A 21,878-nucleotide genomic window follows, 5' to 3' on the forward strand; every position below is an offset into this window, starting at 1 on the left:
GGAGTAGTGATGGACTCTGACCTGAACCTTCAGAGCCACATTAAGACGGTCACAAAGTTGGCCTTCTATCACCTGAAGAACATCTCCAGGAGTAGAGGACTGATGTCTCAGTGCGATCTAGAGAAACTCATCCATGCGTTTATCTTTAGCCGCATTGATTAGTGCAACAGCGTCTTCACAGGTTTTTTGTTTTTTTTAATTTTTATTTTTTTAATCTCTTTCTCTTTCTCTGTTTATTTCTGTTTCTATTTTAATTATGTAAAGCACTTTGAAATGCCTTGCTGCTGAAATGTGCTATACAAATAAAATTTGATTGACTCTGCTGCTCTGTAGTGGCGAGAAGCCGCAATGTTGGCTGGTAACAATCGGAATGCATTATGGGAGATGTAGTTTGTAGTCAATTCGTGCTCAAAGCCTATTTTAAGTCAATCATGGGCCTATAAAACGCCGGGGGCACATAAAATGACATGGCTGTGGCCCGCGGGCCTTGAGTTTGACACATGTGGTCTAAACTAATGTTTTTGTTAGATGATAGGCACTGAGACATTTGAACACAGGTGGTATTAACATGTTACCCATTTCCACATAGAGGAAACAGTTTTACAATGTTCTGTATATACCCTTCATCATCCTCAGCCATGTTGTCTTTGCAGATTTAATAGTTTGAACCTTGAATTATCCAAAAGTCATAGAAACAGTTATTCATAAAGAAAAATCTTGTTTCATGTTAAACAACATGAATATCTTGTTGCTGTTTTGCTTAATAAAACAGATCAAACATAAAATATATTTCTGACATGGGGTGGACCGTCACTGCGATGTGGGAACGCCAAGATGAAGCTTGTAAATTTGATGAAAGACAAACCAAAAGGCCTAGACAGACTGCAGCTTTATGTTAGCTGTAGTGATGAGAAACATGTTGCTGACAGTGGAAGAAGACACAAGAAAACATTAAAGTCTGATTTATTCTTAACCAAATCTCATTATTTCTGACACTGAGGGGTTTTGGTCTGGTGAACAGACCTGGGTGGTGCACAGAAGGGAAAATGATTGAACTACAGCTGTCTAATCGATATTTAAGAATTACATTATCAGATGGACCAAAATATAAAGTGGAAATTTTGGTATTTTAAGGACACAAAATTAAAATGGGTAAATGGCTTTGCACTTATATGGTACCTTATCAAGTCCACAGGACCCCAAAGTGCTTCATACTACAGTCATTCACCCACTAGTCTCTGTTCACATTTGTAAATCATTTTAGTTACTCTCAGTTGCATCAGTTTCAAAAATAAACATTTAGAATCAGAAAGGACAATTATTTTTAATGCATTTATTCAGTAAGATTTGTTTTTAGTTTACAACAGCAATAAAATATTGAGGATGTTCACAAAATTTTCCCTGGTCTTATCTTCGTACATTTATAGAGAATAAGTTAAGAAAAAACATGAATTATGCTTTAAAAAGTTGGAAGCAATGCAATCATATGAGCTAATCAAGCAAGGACAGCCACTTTCTCTGTGTGACTCTTTCCCAGCTGAAATTAGGTCTCCATTCAGGCTCTTTAAACTTATACTCTGAAAGCCTTTAACTTCTCTTTGATTAAATAACTTTTTGATGTTAAAACAAAACATGTTTATTCCTCATAACAGTCCTATTGTTGTTTCAAAAATAAACATCTAGTATCAAAGGTATTTTTTTAAAGGCGTTTATTGAGGAAGATTTTAGTACACAATAAAGTATAGAGGATGCCATTAATTCCAAACCTTTGCTTATGCAACCAAATTTTTATAGAATCAGATAAAATGATCACATTTATCAAATAAATTGTGATTAAAAAGAAAACATGGCAGCAATGCAGGAGTTTCCATCAGCTAAGAAAATAAGTTAGAAAACAGCAGAGGCACCAACAGGAGCAGCAGGGCGGGACTGGCACTGCTGGCGCTGTTGCAGTAGTCGCCCTGGCAGCAGCTAAACTTTGCTCCAGTGAGCTGGGTCAGTGAAGAAAACTGATCTGAGCACAGTGCCTCAGAGACACATCCCTTGTCCGTCAGACTTACTCCATCTACATTTCCTGTGAAAATAAAAATGTTATGTCAGCAACACATTTAGATCTGGTCTTAACATTCTTCTGAGGAGAAACATGCAAACATGTTGGCCTCTAACCTGTCTCTTTGAAGCAGTAGTTTTCATCCCCTACACAGTAAAGGGTTTTCATGCAGTTTTCTCCTTGACAGCTGAAACACTTTTTGCCATTTGGAGTGAACTTATTGTCTAAGATACAAAGATAGTTATTCAGTTGAAAAGAAATGAAGCTTTATTATAGTTTTTTCTTAAAAGCTTTTATTTTGTCACCAACTTGTTTCTCCTAAAATGCAGTATGCAGATAAAGCTAGAACCACAAAACTAAGTGTATTCTGTTTTTAACCCATTTTTGAATTGGATTAAAAAGCTTGAGCGCTGCAAATTTAACTTATGCAAAGTATTGAAAAATATCAGGGAATTAATTACCAGGTTCTGGGTAGTCAGTTTGAGCGTTGCAGAGGTCTTCACTGCAGCAGCTGCTTTTGTACAGAAGTCTATGAGTTCCATTGTTGACAGAGAAGTTAAGACACAGTTCAGCCACAATGCAACTTTTGACGTTGCGCTCATTAAACATACCACCTGTAATCAAAGAACACAAATTTGAAGGTCCCAAAATAAGAATCAACTAGAAACCTCTCAAATACGTACCGGTATATGCAACTTTTGTTGCCGTTACACAACGATCACTTAGTGAGGGACATTCAGTTGTTGTCTGAGTGCAAATTCCAAAGGGAGCCGATGAACATTCACGACATTTTAAGTTGTCAGCTAATTAAAACAAAAAGAGAATTCACTTATTGTCAACAAAGTATGAAGAAAACAGTGATATTAAATTTGATCTAAATGCCCAAATCCTTTTATCAAGTCAAAATGGCTGAATCACATCAGCACAAAATAGAGTGTGAAGGAAAATGCTTAGCAAGAAAAGCAGAAATTAGATTATTGTAGTTTTTAATGGGAGAGAGGGAGAACAGCTAAGTTTAATGAAATCACACTAAATGATTCTACAATAATATTAATCGTAATCAAAAACTTGCCTTCCTGTAGAAACAGCAGCCCAAGCACCAAAGTGAAGAGGAACATTTTGCTGGTGGATTACAAGTGACTTATAATTTTCTCAGTTGAAAACATATAAAGTTTTTCTGGGATGGGCTCTACTCTCAACTTTACACCTCCCTAACTGAGCAGATCTTCCTGTTTGTGATTGGCAGATTTGTAGTGTATGTAAAAAGAAGCACATTACTAACCAATCAAAACAGACTTTGCTTTTTTTATTATCCAATCAGCATTGTAATCTAAGGAAACTGTTATATGACATGTTATTCTCAGAAATTAATTGTTTGGTAACAGTTTTGATGTTTGTTCAGATGTTTTTATAAGTGTGATGAAGATAAACTACAGTATTTATTTAAGTATTGTAAAAGTAAATGTTTCCATTTGGTCCCACCAGACCGACCAAGCTCCAGCATCACTTACACAAATTTGAAGTTTAAGGAAGATTTATAAGAAATTGAACCACTACCTGCAGTTCAATACTTACTTATAAACTACAATTAGGTATTCATTATCAGAAAGGCTTTTGTTGACACTAAAATGCTGTTAACATATGTACTTAAATTCTATCATGTAAATTAAAACACAAAAGAGAATTAAAGCAGACTTACCGAATTTACATTTGTCAGTTTTAAATGATTTAGTCCCTTTGAGTTTAACAGTAATTTCAGGCAGCACTTGCATTTCATTAGACAGGAAATGGGCCTCAATCACTTTCTGACAGGAAACAACCCCCACATATTTTTGGCATTTTTATGGCATGACAGAACGCATTACCAGGGGTGTCAAACTCCAGTCCTCAAGGGCCGCCGTCCTTCAGTTTTTAGATGTGCCACAGGTACAAAATGGCTTAATTTCCTACTTTTGATTTTTATTGGCGGCTGGCATCCAACTTAAGGTGCATTTACCGCCACCTAGAAGACTGTAGTGTGGTCATCAGTGATGTCAGAGGGAATTTAACACACCTCAATGATGTGTACGATGTGCAAATTCACATCTTAACACATTAAATACATGAATGAATGCATGAGTATGTACTGGCATACCCACACACTTACACATATTCTAAATACGATTTATTAACCCAGTGTTAAAGAACCTAAATAAGGGATTTCTAACAAAATTTGATTTATTACCCAATAGGTTGATCATAGACAGTCCTATATTCTGCTTAGTAATGACTTTAAAAGCTGACGTTCCTCTGAGTATTTATCACATTCTAACAAGACATGCTCCACCGTTTCCATCTGATTGCAATAATTACAAGCCCCCAGTCTCATGCTTTCCCATTTTAAAGAGCAAACTGTTAAGTCCAGAATGTCCAATTCTAAGTCGAGTCATAACTACTTCCTCTCTCCGCCTTCCACTCAGACAATTACTACCTTCCACACTTTTTGGAATTGCATATAGTTGTCTCCCATTATCATGATTGTCCCATTGCTCCTGCCAAATCTTAATTTCTTTTTGAATAATAGATTTACCCTCACTTTTACTGAAGGACACTCAGAGGGGACCCAGAAATTCAACCACACACACAGGAGTATATAAAAAGGGAAAAGTATTTTTTCAGATACTGGTTTCTGCTCAGGGAGAGATCAAACAGACACTGAGGAGAGAGGGGAGAAGACTGGTGATGCACGGATAAAGGAGGGGCATCTTAGAAATGTTCACCTTAACCGACCTGTAGAGCAGTGGACGGGTGGAGCAGAGGGTCTGATGACAGGGAGATGCAGGAAACCAGTGGAACAGGCTTCTGTGGAGGCAATGAAGATCTCCACGGGGAGATCCAAGATGCAACACCCAGGGACTTTGTCGAAAATCAGGCAGAGGTCATACACAGGAGGACAGAGAGAGCAAACTTGGCTTTGAGGGGCAGGTGGTAATCAGTGGTCGTGAGGCAGAGCTTGGGTCAGGGTCCAGAAATCCAGAATAGAAGGGATCTGTGAAGGACTTGGCAGGAGGGGTAAATCCGTGGCCAGAAGGGGGGATCGAAGAAACACAGAAGGCTTGGCAGGAAACGCTGGATCTCTACTGGCTCGTGGCTGTCGATAATCTGGCAGGGAAGCAGAGGCTGAGGGGTGTTTAGTAGGGCAAGGCCCAGGTGGAACAGGTAAGCAATCAGGCGTGGCAGGTGAACTGAATGAGTGCTTAATACAGCATGGACAGGACATGAATCATAACACTTAAAGGAATATTCAAATGAACAATTTCTGATTTCAAGGCCTGCTTAGCTAGAATATCTACTTCCTCATTTCCTTCAATACCTGCATGTGCAGGAATCCAGACAAATCGAACCAAGCATTTCTTGCTATGTAGACGAACTAATAATTGGTATATTCTTAATATTACATCTAATCTGCAAGATTTGCCAGATTTAATAATCTGCAAGATTTGCCAGATTTAATAGTCCTACCCAGTTCTACCACTATTTGAATCTTTAGATCCATCTGTGTATATGACTATGCTGTCTTTATAACTCTCAAAATATCTATTAACTACAACCCATTCTGGAGTCTTTCCCTTTTTTAAGAATTTCCCTTAATTGAAGATGAACTTCTGGAGATATAAATAACCATGGTGGAATTTCAGAATGAGGAACTGTAACACTATACTTGAACATAGTTAAACCAAGATGTTTTGCCTTTATGTCCCCAATCCATCCAAAACTATTACAATTTAATTTATGATGTTCCCAACAATCCTTCAGCACCATCTTAGCTGGATGATCATACTTATGTCCTTGAAGGTTCATCCAGTACATATACATTAGTTTCAACCTTCTTAATCTTAACAGAAGTTCACCAGTTTCTACTTGTAGAGCAACTAAAGATGATGTTTTGAAAGCTCCACAACTAATTCTCAATCCTTGTGTTTGCTCACTATCAAGTTTTCTCAAATGACTGTCAGCAGCTGCCATATATGCTATACTCCCATAATCCAGAGTAGATCTCATGAGAGCCTGATTGACTCCCAACAGTGCATGTCTTGAAGCTCCCCATTCCTGTCCAGAAAGACATCTCAACAAATTATTCACTTTTTTACATTTATTTTGAACTGATTCCATTTGATGTTTCCAAGTTAAGCTTTCATCAAAGATGACACCTAAAAACTTTACTGTTTTCACTTGTTCAAGTTTTTGTTTATAAAGATTCAACTTGACTTCCTTATGTCTTCTATAAAAACAAATAACTTGAGTCTTTGCAATTGACATCCTAAATTGAGTCTTTGCAATTGACATCCTAAATCCCCATTTATTAGCCCAACCTTCCACTTTCAAAATGGCATCTTGCATCTTTTTCTGCAAATATCCCAAATTATGTCCTCGCACCCATAGAGCACCATCATCTGCAAATAAAGATTTGCCTATACTACTATCTATCTCATCAAAAATGTCATTAATCATAATATTGAAAAGAATTGGACTACACACACTATCTTGAGGAGTACCATTCTCAACAGCATACCTAGTTAAGAAATTTGCCCCAACCTGAACTTCTATTTCTCTATCAAATAAAAAAATCAAAACCCAATTATAAATCTTACCTCCTACACCAAGTTTCCTTAATTTAATCAATAATCCTTCTTTCCATAACATATCATATGCCTTTTCCATGTCAAAGAACACAGCTATCACTAACTCTTTATTTGCTTGAGCTTTTCTTACTTCTGACTCTAAACATAGAACTGCATCCATCGTATTCCTCCCTTTACAAAAACCACTCTAAAAAGGACAGAATTTATTTTTACTCTCGATAAAATATGAAAGCCTATCTGTAATAATCCTCTCCATTATTTTTACTAATTGAGATGCAAGAGCTATAGGTCTATAATTTGACGCGTCTGTTGCATTTTTACCAGGTTTTAGCACGGGAATTATAACTGACTGCTTCCATTCTGCAGGAATACTCCCAGTCATCCAAATCAAATTAAACAATTTTAATATAACAGTAAGAGATGAATATTCAAAATGTTTGAGCATTGTATAACATACTCCATCCTTCCCCAGAGTTGATTGTTTAGCATTATTAATAGCTTTTTCTAATTCATACATAGTAAAAGGCATATCTAAATCCTGATTTGAAACTACTCTCTTAAAAGTAACTTCTGGATTTTCATCCAATAATTTTTCTTTAAAACTTTTCATATCTTCGGATAAATTTTCTGAACCATGCACCTTAATCAATGTTTCTGCTAATAACTCTGCTTTTTCTTTATTACCAATCGCTATTTTCCCATTTAATTCTAAAACAGGTAAGGAAAAACTATTTTTAACACTATTCATTTTCTTAATAACTCTCCATACCTCTGACAATTTAGTCTCTCTTCCAATGGAATTACAATACTGTTTCCAACAAGCCTTCTTAGCTGCTCTAATAGTCTTCCTAACTATAGCTTGTGCCTTCTTATATTGAATTAATGCCTCAAAGGTATGGCATCTTCTTACCAATTTAAAAGCTTTATTTCTTCCCCTTATAGCAATACTACATTGCTCATTCCACCATGGAATAGATTTTTTATTTCCTCTTCCCCTTGTTTTAGAAATTGAACATTCATCTGCATTAATTAGGACAGACTTAATCTTTGCATAACACGTCTCCACATCACAAAACAAGTTCTCATCCAGTTTATTAATCTGACTGTCAACTAAATTTTTAAATAACTCCCAATTAGCACTACTTAACCTCCATCTTGGAATCTGTCCTTCCTCTTCTTTTATCACTTCAGAACCAACTGAAACTAGAATAGGAAAATGATCACTGCCCATAGGATAATCACTCAGCAGCTCCCAAGATGTACAATGGGGAGAACAAGTATTTGATACACTGTTGATTTTTCAGGTTTTCCCACTTGCAAAGCATGTAGAAGACTGTAATTTTTATCATAGGCACTCTTCAACTGTGAGTGATAGAATCTAAAACAAAAATCCAGAAAAATGCAATGAATGATTTTTAAATAATTACTTTCCATTTTTTTGTGTGAAATAAGTATTTGATCATCTATCAACCAGTAAGAATTTTGGCTCTCACAGATATGTTAGTTCTTCTTTAAGAAGCCCTCCTGTTCTCCACTCATTACCTGTATTAACTGCACCGGTTTGAACTCGTTACCTGTGTAAAAGACACCTGTCCACACACTCAATCAATCAGATTCCAGCATCTCCATAATGCCCAAGACCAGAGAGCTGTGTAAGGACATCAGGGATAAAATTGTAGACCTGCACAAGGCTGGGATGGGCTACAGGACAATAGGCAAGCAGCTTGGTGAGAAGGCAACAACAGTTGGTGCAATTATTAGAAAATGGAAGAAATACAAAATAACGGAAAATCTCCCTCGGTCTGGGGCGCCATGCAAGATCTCACCTCGTGGAGCATCACTGATCTTGAGGAAGGTGAGGAATGAGCCCAGAACTACACGGCAGGACCTGGTCAATGACCTGAATAGAGCTGGGACCACAGTCTCAAAGAAAACAATCAGTAACACTCTATGCCGTAAAGGATTAATATCCTGCAGTGCACGCAAGGTGCCCTTCCTCAAGCCAACGCATGTCAAAGACCGTCTGATGTTTGCAAATGACCATCTGAATGATCCAGAGGAGAAATGGGAGAAGGTCATGTGGTCTGATGAGACAAAAATTGAACTTTTTGGTTTAAACTCCACTCGTCATGTTTGGAGGAAGAAGAATGATGAGTACAACCCCAAGAACACCATCCCAACCGTGAAGCATGGCGGTGGAAACATCATTCTTTGGGGATGCTTTTCTGCAAAGGGGACAGGATGACTGCACCATATTGTGGGAAGGATGAATGGGGCCATGTATTGTGAGATTTTGGCCAACAACCTCCTTCCCTCAGTAAGAGCACTGAAGATGGGTCGTGGCTGGGTCTTCCAGCATGATGACGACCCAAAACACACAGCCAGGGCAACTAAAGAGTGGCTCCGTAGGAAACATCTTAAGGTCCTGGAGTGGCCTAGCCAGTCTCCAGACCTGAATCCAATAGAAAATCTTTGGAGGGAGCTTAAAGTCCGTATGGCCCAGCAACAGCCCCGAAATCTGAAGGCTCTGGAGGAGATCTGTATGGAGGAGTGGGCCAAAATCCCTGCTGCAGTGTGTGATTTTTACAGATCAATTTCTTTTGAAATAAAACTTTCACAAAAACTGCAGGTGTGTTTCTGTTTCTGGTGAATGTTTGGTTAAAACAAGCTTGTTCTTCATTTGGTGATGTTATTCACACTGGATAGGGTATCCACAAGTTTTATTCCACAAGATTGAGTGTGTGGACAGGTGTCTTTTACACAGGTAACGAGTTCAAACCGGTGCAGTTAATACAGGTAATGAGTGGAGAACAGGAGGGCTTCTTAAAGAAGAACTAACATATCTGTGAGAGCCAAAATTCTTACTGGTTGATAGATGATCAAATACTTATTTCACACAATAAAATGGAAATTAATTATTTAAAAATCATACATTGCATTTTTCTGGATTTTTGTTTTAGATTCCATCACTCACAGTTGAAGAGTGCCTATGATAAAAATTACAGTCTTCTACATGCTTTGCAAGTGGGAAAACCTGAAAAATCAACAGTGTATCAAATACTTGTTCTCCCCACTGTATTATTTAACTGGGGTGATGATGACGATGGTGCCAGGAGTTCACCCCACTGTCGGTGTGTTTTTGGTTCAATCCCCAATTCCACCCTCCTTTTGTTGTTGTTGTGTCCTTGGGCAAGACACCTGCCTTCTGGTGGGGCAGCAGGTTGCCCCAGGACAGCTGTGGCTACTATCCAGTAGCTTGCCAATGTGAGTGTTTGGGTGAATGACTGTAGTATGAAGCACTTTGGGGTCCTGTGGACTTGATAAGGAACAAAGACATTTACCAATTATGTTATTTTTCTGTTCTTAAAATACCAAAATTTCCAATTTATATTTTGATCCATGTTATAATAATGTATTTCCTAAACGTCAATAATTAGACATCTGTAGTTCACCCATTTTCCCTTCTGTGCACCACCCAGGTCTATTCACCAGACCAAAACCCCTCAGTGTCAGAAATAATGAGATGTGATTAAGAATAAACCAGACTTTAATGTTTTATTGTGTCTTCTTCCACTGTCAACAACATGTTTCTCATCACTACAGCTGACATTAAGCTGCAGTCTGTCTAGGCCTTTTGGTTTGTCTTTCATCAAATTTACAAGCTTCATCTTGGCGTTCCCACATCGCAGCGACGGTCCAGCCCATGTCAGAAATATATTTTATGTTTGATCTGTTTTATTAAGATAAATAGCAACAAGATATTCATGTTATTTAACATGAAATAAGATTTCTTTATGAATAACTATGTTTCTATAACTTTTGGATAATTCAAGGTTCAAACTATTAAATCTGCAAAGATAAACAACCAGACAACATGGCTGAGAATGATTAAGGATACATACAGAACATTGTAATAAATCATTAATGCTTTTGAAAAATAACATGAACCTGAAAAGAATTAGACCAGAGAATACTTACTTCAGACGTGATGAAAAAGGTAATCTTTCTATTTGTTTTATGTAAATATCTGGTTCTAACTTTACGTGTTATGTTATTCAAAATTGAAAACTGTTTCCACCATATGAAAATGGTTTTCCTTATGGTGGAAGTTTTTATGCAAATTTAAGAAGCAAAAAAACAAACTGTTGAAATGAGTTTTGTATGTGCTGGATCAAAATAAAAAAAAATTCTTATTGAGACTAGACACTTCCTTTTATTTTTTGATTTTTGTTTGTATTTCCTTTTCATTCATGTAAAACACTTTGAATTGTCTTGTTGCTGAAAATGTGAATATATAAATAAAATTACCTTAACTTACCTCTTTCATAATTTTAAATGAATTTAGGTTTTGACCAGCAAGGGTAGGTCATTTGTTACAAATTAAACTGAGATATTTGTACACAAGTGACATTAACTTTTGACCTTTCCAGATTTCCAAAGACGGCCAGGATTAAAATGAGAGTCTTCAGTTTTCTTCTTGAACATTATGATGGTTCAACATCATATCTATACCTGGATAATTGTTTGAACTGATGAACGTGGCTCTTTCAAGTACCAGTTAATTGTTCCCAAGAATGAACCAGACTTATGCAGCTGCACATTTGTCTTCCTGATACTTAAACTGATTTCTTCTGAGTTTTTCATCGTGACAAACAAGAAATCAGTGTGTTTTAAGTGTGGCCTTCAAATAAATTCACAAGTCTGGCTCCAGTTAACTCAAATGTGTAAGTCAATCAACCTGAAGTTTGTGGAAGAAAACGTTTGACCCAAGTAAGAGAAAGTTATCTGTGATACTGACCAAATGTATGCAAACTTTGAGTAGGAGGAAAGTTACAAAACAATTTCTAAAAAATGTTTTCGCCAAGTTTTCTTTCATTTAGCAAGTAGAAATAACTTTAGTAATTCAAACTGGTCTAAAACAAGAGACGTTTTGTCTGATTTAACTTCAGACATGATGAAATAAAAGGTCATCTTTTTATTTGTTTTATGTAAATATCTGGTTCTAACTTTACGTGTTATGTTATTCAAAATTGAAAACCATTTCCTCAAATGGTTTTCCTTATGTTCAAATTTTTTATGCAAATTTAAGAAGCAAAAAACCAAACTGTTCAAATGAGTTTTGTATGTGCTGGATCAAAATGAAAAAATTATTCTTATTGCGACTAGACGCTTCCTTTTATTTTTTGATCAAAATCTTTTTATTATTTTTACATAAACTTTTTGTAATTAACAACATCCACAATGTTACATTATTGATGACAAATAAAGAAAATATCTTCCTGAATTCTTTGCAAAAAAACCCCACAAAAAACATTGTCCAGTACCTTTCTGATTCTAAATATTTATTTGTTAAAACAACAAAATTAGCAAAAATATTTGGTACTGTGATATAAATAAATAAAGCAGGTGTCAGAGTTATGAATATATTTAGTTTTAATCCGGGCTGAGTTTTAAAGTGAGAATATGTAGAGGTCAAGAGTTTTTAGTGCCCCCTGGCGGTGGCACCTGGTGCTATCCAAGGTGCTTTAATCCTTTAAATTATACATCCAATTTACATTTTGATGTATATAAATATATGTGAACTAGTAATTTCCTACTGGTTATTCATCACTTGTGCAGAACCTTTTTACCTCTTCTAGTGTTCAGCCCATTTGTGTAGTTTGAAAACAAGAAGCTTCTCTGAAATCTCATTCTGTTTGGTTTTATTAGATACACAAAATGGAGTTGGAAGACCACAAGTGCAGTGTGTGTGACAGGACTTCCTCTGTAAAGTCCTTGCTCACTCAGCATCTGCAGCATCATGGTCTGAAGGTGTATGTGCGTGTGCATGCGTGTGTGAGGTGTGTAAGTAGAGCTTGTCTCAGCAGCCACTGGGCTACAGGAAGTGGAAGACTCAGCTTTGCTCCTTCTCCAGCTGGCCAACGACACCGACCGTCACCTGGTGCTGGCCAACCTGAGGCGGAAGGTCGCCTCTGGGGTCGGCGCTCTGCACGAGCACAACAGGTCGGCTACTGACATTGTAAAGCGGTATGAGCCTCAGTGGGGCTACATCGTGTTCGGCCGACGCCTGGGAGCAGACACACCTGAGACCAGAGAGACCCAAAAGACAGAGTTCTCCTGGATGAGTTACCCTCGGGCGGGACGGGTCACCAAGGGCAGCCATCTGTTGTACCTCATCAAGATGCTTAAAAACCATCCACCTGCCAGAATAATATCAGGGACTCATTAGAGATTCATCAGTCCAGTCCAGGTGCAGATATTTTATAGGTCAACCAATAAAAAGTCTTCATTTTGTGTCTTTTTTCTTGTTTTTATTTTTTTTACCTAATAATTAATATTTTGTTCACATTTTATGTGACTTTTGTTTGTTTAATTGTTTTTTATGTTACTGTCATGTGTATTGTATTTATGTGTGGTTGAACAAATAAAAGGTTTCATAAATATGAATCCTCTGTTAATTCAATCTATACTTAGGTCATTTTGTCTTGGTTCCATAGCAAATCAGTCCATCACAATCAGAAACTCATTGTGTTAATCTTTACTTCGTCTACATGTGACACATATATGAAGTTCTTACCAGTGAGGAGAAACAACAGGTGAAAGTTTTTAGCCAGTAAACACAACCTACAGGTCAAATAAATATCAGTTTAACACATTTCATCATGAAGTCACACTTTTAAACATGGAAGAAGGAAAAAGGAAAATCCTGCATAAATCACCCTTAATTATTACAAAATAAACATTAAATAAACTTACAATTAAAAACTAAAACAAACTCTCTTGAACTCAGAAGTGTTTAACAATTTCTTTTTTCTTATAAAGTGTTTGGATATAATGTTATCACTGATATGAACAAAGTGCAGTTTCATCACATAGCATAAAAAACAGTTTCTTTAAAAAAAATCATTTCAATTGTAAAGATGGTTTCTGAAAATTTTTCAAAGTTCATCAATTGACTCATGAAACAGGTAAAACAGATTTGTTACATTTAAATGTACTTGGCTTGACTGTATTCTTAACAAAAACAATACATTTTGTGCATTAAAGTGATGGACAACATATTTAGTATTTGTTCTTATTTCACAGAATACTCCAAACAAAGTTTATTAGTCTTGAGAAGCAAAAAACAGTGCAGTAGAGGGTCAACTAGGTTTGTAACACCTTTGGCTGTGATCTTTCCTTTTTATTTTTATTTTTTCAGGAGAGATCAGAGACCAGGATATGGACTTTGGGGGGTCATTAGTCATTCCCACCAGGTGCTGTAAGCTTTTGCTGGCTCGTTCACTAAAATATCTTTTGTGAAAGACGACATTGAAGCAAAATGTGCCGGAAGTATGTACAATTTAGGTGAGTGTTTTTTTGTGTGTGTGTGCATGCTTAGCTAAGGGAAGTGTGAAAATGCAGAGTAAAAGTGGTTAGTGCCCCCTGCTGGTGGGTAAAAGCTTACGGCTATCTATTACCTGAAAAATATGTTGTACTTGCGCGAAGATGTTTAGTTTAGTGCGGTTCCCTTTCATTGTTTTTCATATTTTTGTTGATACTTTGCAGTTATTTGCTCACGCCATAAAGGTTTAGTCTGTCTAAAAATATCAAAAGATATATCGGAAGTAATTTCCAAAAATATTTACATGTTGTGTAGAATTTCTGTACCTAGTCTAGTGTTTAGTTCCGTGTGTAGTTTAAGATGGAGCAGCTGAGCCCAAACTGTTTAATTTTACTAAGTTAAAGTGCCACATGTACCGATTCAGCTTTGACCCTAAGATTATGTGATGATGATCAAAAAATACAACACGGTGCCAGATAAATGGTCTGTGTGGCGCTACTTCGCTCACGTAAGTCTATGTTTCTCCTCCAATGGCCTTGCCCAGCTTCCATTCTCACATTGAACGGTTTAGCCAATGGCGTACCGCCTCATAATGGACCGAGCCTATCAATGTCCGAGCTCACAATGGAAATCGGCCAATCACCGTGGCGACATGCGAACCTATCAATGTCCGAGCTCACAATGGAAATCGGCCAATCACCGTGGCGACATGCGAACCTATCAATGTCCGAGCTCACAATGGAAATCGGCCAATCACCGTGGCGACATGCGAACCTATCAATGTTCGAGTTCACAATGGAACATGCCCAATCACCGTGATCCCCCCAGACGCCCTCTCGCCCCCCCACCACAAGCAAAAAAAATCGGATTTTATTTTTAAAAGTGACAACCGTTGGAAGATTCTAAAAGTCAGATGTCAGTAGCCTAGCTTCGTTGAAGAAGGAAAGAGAAGGATTCGTCATCACATCATCGATCTGTCGACCTTAACGATATTACTGTGAGTACCTATTAATATTGTTTATTGTCTGTTGTCGTTCAAACAGATTTCGTATTTATAATTTTACATCAGCTAAAATAATATATTGTGCTTTCAATAAAAGGGCGACATATTGATGTCATGTTCTGAGTGAAAGAGTAAGGACACAGTTTATTTTATAATATAGTAGTAACACTTTAAGTTAAAATGTAAATGTATACATAGATATCAACCTATATATAGCCCGACCTTGATCGATCGATCGAGGTTGATAGTTTTTTTTTTTTTTTTTTTACCTCACTATGAGCACAGAAAACTATGGCTTTGATTTACTTTTAAATGCTTTTATGTCATACCCATTGTTAGTTGTGCACAAAGTGCATCATTAGTTTATGGAATTTGATTCTGCTAATTCCCAATGTTATCTTCAGATGAGCACCAAGCCAAAGAGCCACAAAGGTATGGGGGATGGGGAGTGGATGGCAAGGCTTAAGGCATTTGCCAGCACTGGGGTTTGGCCTTCCAATGCAGGGAATAGACCAGCCCCAAGGCAGAAGAAATGGCATGACATCTATCAGAAGGTAAAGTGAAGTCACTGTTTCATTCACTTGTGTGTGTAGATATGTTTATAAAAAGGGACAGACTTGAGTAGCTGTCATTAATAAGATTATGTTACACTGTTTCAGATAGAAAAATGCCCCATGCAAGTTCGGGGACAGACCACCCTTTTTGGAGCGTCTGTCACTTGTGACTGTGGCTTTCACACTGATAAAGTAAGCTGGTTTAAAATAATATCTAATAACAATCACTTTTTAGTCAAATTTGAAGCTATGTCTTGTCTCTTGCAATTCTGGTGAATGGTGACTTTTACAATATCTTTGTTTTGGTAGCCTGCACTGCAGCCTCCTTCTGCACCTCCTTCCTTGACCCACAGTCTGTGGCTTCACAATCTACGTCTGGTGATACAGCAACAGCCACTCGCTGTTTCCTGAGGTCCCCTCCATCTTTGTCAAGGGTAAATGTTCTTGTTTGTTTGCTCAATACTTTATATCATTGATTCTGTCATGGCAAAAAACTATCATAGTTTTTGAACAAAACATTTTCTTGTTCTTATTTTTGATGGAGTGATTTATAAAGTATTTACTTCACATGATTGTACATTTCTCATTTCAGTTCACTAAGTCCCATTTTGGGGGTTCTCTTTCGGATTCAGTGAAGCCCAACTTGGTGGCCCGGAAGACACCTAGTCCCTCTCTATCCTCTGTGAGGAGCCCAAGTCCCTCTCTATCCTCTGTGAGGAGCCCAAGTCCCTCTCTATCCTCTGTGAGGAGCCCAAGTCCCCCTCCACCCTCTGTGAGGAGCCCAAGTGTTGCTCCATCCTCCAGACACACTCCAGCGAGACAGTTGCAGCTGTGAGTACAGCAGTGTATATTCATTAAAGTAATGCAGTTCTAAGATATCTGTTTTCAAACATATTTATGTTCTGTTGGTTTTAGGAAGAGCCTTCAACGTCTCTGTTAAAACTAGCTGCAGGTGGTGATGCAGCTTCTTTCTGGTTGCCGAGTGAAATGAGGAAAACCATCCCTGTGCAGGATCAAAGATGGATCTCAAATACCCTCTTTAAATCTGGCAAACTGCGCCCAGATTTAAAGCTGTGGTACGAGCCTCCTGCACCGGCCCTCATTTACCATCAGGTGCCGACACCTGAGAGGTTTTTTTCACATCGGCTCCTGGTATGGATGCCCTACCATCAGTGGAAGGTCAGGGTGTTCTGCCAAGCTTGTGGAAATCATCTTACAGGTGCTGGCATCCACAAGAGGGCTCGGAAGGTCCTGGATGTTGATAGGTATTACCTCCTGGTGACGGAGACACTCAGGTGCAGCGGGTGTAATCTCACATATCTATCAACATCCCAGAGCATCCGAGACCAACTGGACTTGCCACACCAGAAACTATTTCGGCTCATCCTCACCCAAAAGTGAGTAAAACATTTAGTAAAATGCTAACTGGAGGAATGAAGATATCAAATTGCATGTAAATGTTACTGCGGAATAAATACTTTGTTAATCTGCCTTCCAGGTATGCTTGTGACATACGAGTGATCAGGCTGATGAGAGACAGAACGCAGGGCAACAGTTCAGCGCGGCTGCTGAAGCAGCTGAAAGAAAACCACGGGGAGGAGTGGCTGAACAGGTTGGGGCACTACCTGGAGGAGTGCGCTAACTTTGTAAATAGACCCAGCCTTTTCCCGGTGGTGTGCCAGGAGCCCCCAGAACCAGCTGACATCCCCACTGATCGCTGGTTGTTGACTGTGTATGGCAGAGATATTCTGTCACGCATAGACCACATAAAGGCCAGCATCACCTCCACCTTGGGGACAGTTCTGAAGCTGGACTCCACTAAAAAGGTTAGTAACCAGGTAATGATGATAATTATCAGTATTATTATTATTATTAGTATTAGTATTATATCCTACTTGAAAAAAAAAGGTGTACACTATTAAATTTAAAACACTAATAATTTAAAAAAAAATTGGGATAACTTTTTTGTTTTCTATTTCAGTTTAAACAATTAAACGTGTTGTGAAAAAGTTTGTTGTTCTACAATGAAAATGTTATGACATCCACAGCAGACAGTGGTTTCTATAGACACGAGAAACAGCAAGATTTAATTCCACATTTTCTATTGTAGATCACCAAAAAGCTGGCTGGCCACAGCAAAGGAACAGCTCTGTGGGTGTCGTCAGTCAGCAATGAGCTGGGCCAAATATTGAATAGTGTCCTGACTGTCCAGGAGGGTCCAGGACTGGACAAAATGGCTGCAGGACTGATGGAGCGGTATCGCCAGGCTGGGGCTGCACCTCCAAAGGTGCTATATGTGGACTGTGGCTGCTGTGTTAGTGAGGGCCTCAGCAAGCTGCAGGGCAGATTTGGAGAATGGCCAGATATTTACATTCGTCTGGACATTTGGCACTTTATGCGGAGGCTGGCTGTAGGTTGTACCACGGATGCCCACCCTCTGTATCCTGCTTTCATGCGGGCACTGTCCTCCTGCATTTTTGAGTGGGATGCAGGGGACCTTGACCTTCTTCGACGAGCCAAAGAAAGGCAGCTCCAGCAGGAACAGAGGCCAGGTATAACCAACGCCATGGTGGACAGGCAGATAACAAAGAAGGAGTTGAGTACTTTCTGTCGTAGGAGGACACGGGGAGACGACATCACTACTGTCTTTATTGAACGACTGCTGGAGGAGCTGAATGGTCCAAAAGGGAGAGATTTGATGGGAGTTCCCTTGCTGGATGAAGTCAGAATGAAACACATCTGGGCTGTCCAAAAACGGCATGTGAAATGCATTCAGGATGTACCAGGGATTCAGTTGTACACTGAGGTGGGCAGTGTCAACAAGAGCGGAATCAAGTTGACACGCTATCGCTGTTCACGAGGCTCTACATCCCTGGAGTCATTTCACTGTCATTTAAACAGGTTTATTCCAGGTATGTCGCTTTCTAACATGACTATAACCCTTTACTGTATATTTTTGAAAAACTGGATCTACCAGTATTGTTTCAAACACATTAATATGATGTTTTGTTTTTTGCTTTGTTTCCAGGAACCAGTGCAAACTTGCTGAATTTCCAGCTCTACCTCCTGGAAGGCCTGAATAGATGGAATCAGGATCGGGGTTCTGCAGCAGTGACCAACAAACCATCGTCTCTTCTGACATATGCTGGAGACATGACTCAGTCCATAAATCAGAACAGCTTGAAGGTGCTGGGACGAGAGTACGTCCCACAATTTATGCCTCCTTCAAAGTACACAGGTATTACAAAATGAAATATGTGAAGGAAAAACAGTTGTAGATAAACTACAGTATAAAAAAATCACTAATATGTAACATGTTTAGGACTGTTTTACTATCAATGTGTTTGCGATTTTCCATAGGTGAGCTACTGGGCGTTGACTACCTTCTAAGTCAAACAGGAAAGCCACTGAAAGCCGAGCCTGACTCAGAAGAAACAGATGTTCTGCTGGAAGATGTGGAGGCTAATGTAGCGGAGGAAGATGAAGGCTTTGTGGATGAGGAAGCTTTGGATTTTCTAGTATCAGAGCTAGACGATGAGACCATTTTCTCTGCTACATCACAGCTCGAATCCTCCACCCAGCCCGCTGCCTCCACCCAGCCAGCTCCCTCCACCCAGCCAGCTCCCTCCATCCAGTCTGCTGCCTCCACCCAGCCCGCTGCCTCCACCCAGCCCGCTGCCTCCATCCAGCCAGCTCCCTCCACCCAGCCAGCTCCCTCCATCCAGCCTGCTGCCTCCACCCAGCCCGCTGCCTCCATCCAGCCCGCTGCCTCCATCCAGCCAGCTCCCTCCACCCAGCCCGCTGCCTCCACCCAGCCAGCTGCCTCCATCCAGTCTGCTGCCTCCACCCAGCCAGCTCCCTCCATCCAGTCTGCTGCCTCCACCCAGCCCGCTGCCTCCATCCAGCCAGCTCCCTCCACCCAGCCCGCTGCCTCCACCCAGCCAGCTGCCTCCATCCAGTCTGCTGCCTCCACCCAGCCAGCTCCCTCCATCCAGTCTGCTGCCTCCATCCAGCCCGCTGCCTCCATCCAGCCAGCTCCCTCCACCCAGCCCGCTGCCTCCATCCAGCCAGCTCCCTCCACCCAGCCCGCTGCCTCCACCCAGCCAGCTCCCTCCATCCAGTCTGCTGCCTCCACCCAGCCCGCTGCCTCCACCCAGCCAGCTCCCTCCACCCAGCCCGCTGCCTCCACCCAGCCAGCTGCCTCCATCCAGTCTGCTGCCTCCACCCAGCCAGCTGCCTCCATCCAGTCTGCTGCCTCCATCCAGCCCGCTGCCTCCATCCAGCCAGCTCCCTCCACCCAGCCAGCTCCCTCCACCCAGCCCGCTGCCTCCACCCAGCCAGCTGCCTCCATCCAGCCCGCTGCCTCCATCCAGCCAGCTCCCTCCATCCAGCCCGCTGCCTCCACCCAGCCCGCTCCCTCCATCCAGTCTGCTGCCTCCACCCAGCCAGCTCCCTCCATCCAGTCTGCTGCCTCCACCCAGCCCGCTGCCTCCATCCAGCCCGCTGCCTCCATCCAGCCAGCTCCCTCCACCCAGCCCGCTGCCTCCACCCAGCCCGCTGCCTCCATCCAGCCCGCTGCCTCCATCCAGCCAGCTCCCTCCACCCAGCCCGCTGCCTCCATCCAGCCCGCTGCCTCCATCCAGCCAGCTCCCTCCACCCAGTCCGCTGCCTCCACCCAGCCTGGCATTGCAGTGCCTATGTCAGAGGTGGGCATTCATTCTAAGCTGTAGAATTGAAGAAAAATAAAATAAAACTTCAAATAACTTCTACATTTTTTATGTTGTTTATGTTTTCTCAGGGTTTAGATGAGGTCGGTGTACCAGGCCTGGACAAAGTTGACAGCTTGGCTGAGTATCTGGTGGAGCTAAGGAGCAAAACCTCACTGGTGCTGAACAACCAGGAGGTCAGTAACATACGTTGTTGCTTGCTGCAGACATGCACACGCCTTTCACCTCACTTGCATATTGCTGTGTCCTCATGTATAATTGTTTTATTTTCCTGTTTAGGTGAGCTGCATTGTTGCTCTGTGGCAGAACCTGCTGGAGTTTGATAAACAGAGGGTGGTATTTGCTGCAAGGCATCAAGAGAGATTGAACACTGGGAGGTTTAGGTCCCCCAAGAAGAGGCAGGAATTTACTCCTGGGGTTGAGAGTGTGAAGAGGCATGCTTTAACCACTCCAGCCCCATCTGCCCAATGGCCAGACTGCTGCCGCCTGGTGGAGACCATCTTTGTCCGGCTGTGCAATATCCATCGTAGTCCAAAGAAAAGAGGGGCAGGCACAGTCTCCAGGTGGGATTTAATCCTTCAAGACTATAGGAAGATCAGGCAGCTCGTTCTAGCAAATGGAGCTGTGATGGGGCAGACAAACTTGCAGCTAGTGGATGTGAGCTACACCACCCTGGTTCAGTGGCATAACAGAAGGGTCAAAAGGCAAGAAACAGCTGTGGTACTTCAAGGGCTAAACCTTCCCAGCCGGTTTTCTGTAGCTGCTGACCCACTTCTGCCTGCAAATATACGTCCGCATTACGGCGTACCACATTCAGGGCCACTGCATTCGTACAGGCTACCATCCAACACTGTGGGGCAGTCAAAATTAAAAAGAAAGCTACAATTCACTGATGGGACAAATCCATCAGGACAGCGGCAGCTTCTCCCTGCCCCACCCAAAAGGCCTCAGCTAGTGGCAATTACTCCAGTGGTACCACAGGGATCTGTTATCCTCACTACCCAACAGCAACAGAGTTTGTGGAGCCTCTCCACCCCTCCTCCACATGCTTATGCTGTGGCCCCTGCTCTGGGCTCTGCTCTGGCCCCTGCTGTGGCCCCTGTTCTGGCTCCCAGAGCAGCCCCTGCTGAACCTGGTAGAGAACCTCGAAAACTGACACGCAAAGTTTTGCACAATACATGCAAAAAATGCGGGCAGTTTAGAATTGCTGAAACAGGACACAGCCAATATAGAGGGCAAATTTACTGTCCCTCTAATGAAAGTCTAACTAAAGAGCAGTGGCTGGAACAAATTAAAAAGAAAAAATAAATGTTTTCTTTAATTTAAATAACTTCACAAACTGTTTCATTGTATATAGTTTTTATTTAGTTCAGAGTGTTATTTATTTTGTTTTCGATTGATATTGTCATTATGCTACATGAATAAATATTTGGTTCTTTGAAACCGATAAGGTCTATGGTCTTTTACTGTGAGTAAATGTTAGCTGATTCAAATTCTGAATTATTGGTAATAATTTTAAGCATACACTAGAAAAAAGATATTCACTTCACTCAAAAAGTACTTTAGGAAAGACACTTGCAAGAATATTTTAGTTTTTA

At 40.5% G+C, this 21,878-nt stretch overlaps 2 protein-coding genes and 1 long non-coding RNA gene across 3 annotated transcripts; 2 read left to right on the forward strand and 1 right to left on the reverse strand.

The window, feature by feature from the left end:
* Positions 1-1,687: 1,687 nt before the first annotated feature.
* LOC145550999 (ly6/PLAUR domain-containing protein 8-like) lies at positions 1,688-3,267 on the reverse strand. Its single transcript, XM_081604855.1, has 5 exons — positions 3,123-3,267; positions 2,734-2,853; positions 2,512-2,664; positions 2,167-2,274; positions 1,688-2,074 (listed from the first exon to the last, which is right to left on the reverse strand). Exons 1-5 carry the CDS (start codon positions 3,166-3,168, stop codon positions 1,875-1,877), a joined length of 627 nt encoding a protein of 208 aa, XP_081460981.1. The 5' UTR covers positions 3,169-3,267; the 3' UTR covers positions 1,688-1,874.
* Positions 3,268-14,491: 11,224 nt separating this feature from the next.
* On the forward strand, positions 14,492-15,902 carry LOC145551119 (uncharacterized). The gene is made up of 4 exons (XR_014086936.1): positions 14,492-14,993; positions 15,404-15,553; positions 15,659-15,745; positions 15,863-15,902. It is a non-coding gene; the product is annotated as an uncharacterized LOC145551119 (long non-coding RNA).
* A 457-nt stretch (positions 15,903-16,359) lies between these two features.
* On the forward strand, positions 16,360-21,684 carry LOC103470894 (uncharacterized). Its single transcript, XM_081604872.1, has 9 exons — positions 16,360-16,384; positions 16,469-16,950; positions 17,052-17,379; positions 17,664-18,465; positions 18,582-18,791; positions 18,914-19,335; positions 20,089-20,259; positions 20,352-20,456; positions 20,560-21,684. Exons 2-9 carry the CDS (start codon positions 16,541-16,543, stop codon positions 21,586-21,588), a joined length of 3,477 nt encoding a protein of 1,158 aa, XP_081460998.1. The 5' UTR covers positions 16,360-16,384; positions 16,469-16,540; the 3' UTR covers positions 21,589-21,684.
* Positions 21,685-21,878: the final 194 nt, after the last annotated feature.

This window comes from Poecilia reticulata, chromosome 3 (genome assembly GCF_904066995.2).
Source record: "Poecilia reticulata chromosome 3, P_reticulata-male-v2, whole genome shotgun sequence".
Lineage (NCBI taxonomy): Eukaryota > Metazoa > Chordata > Actinopteri > Cyprinodontiformes > Poeciliidae > Poecilia > Poecilia reticulata.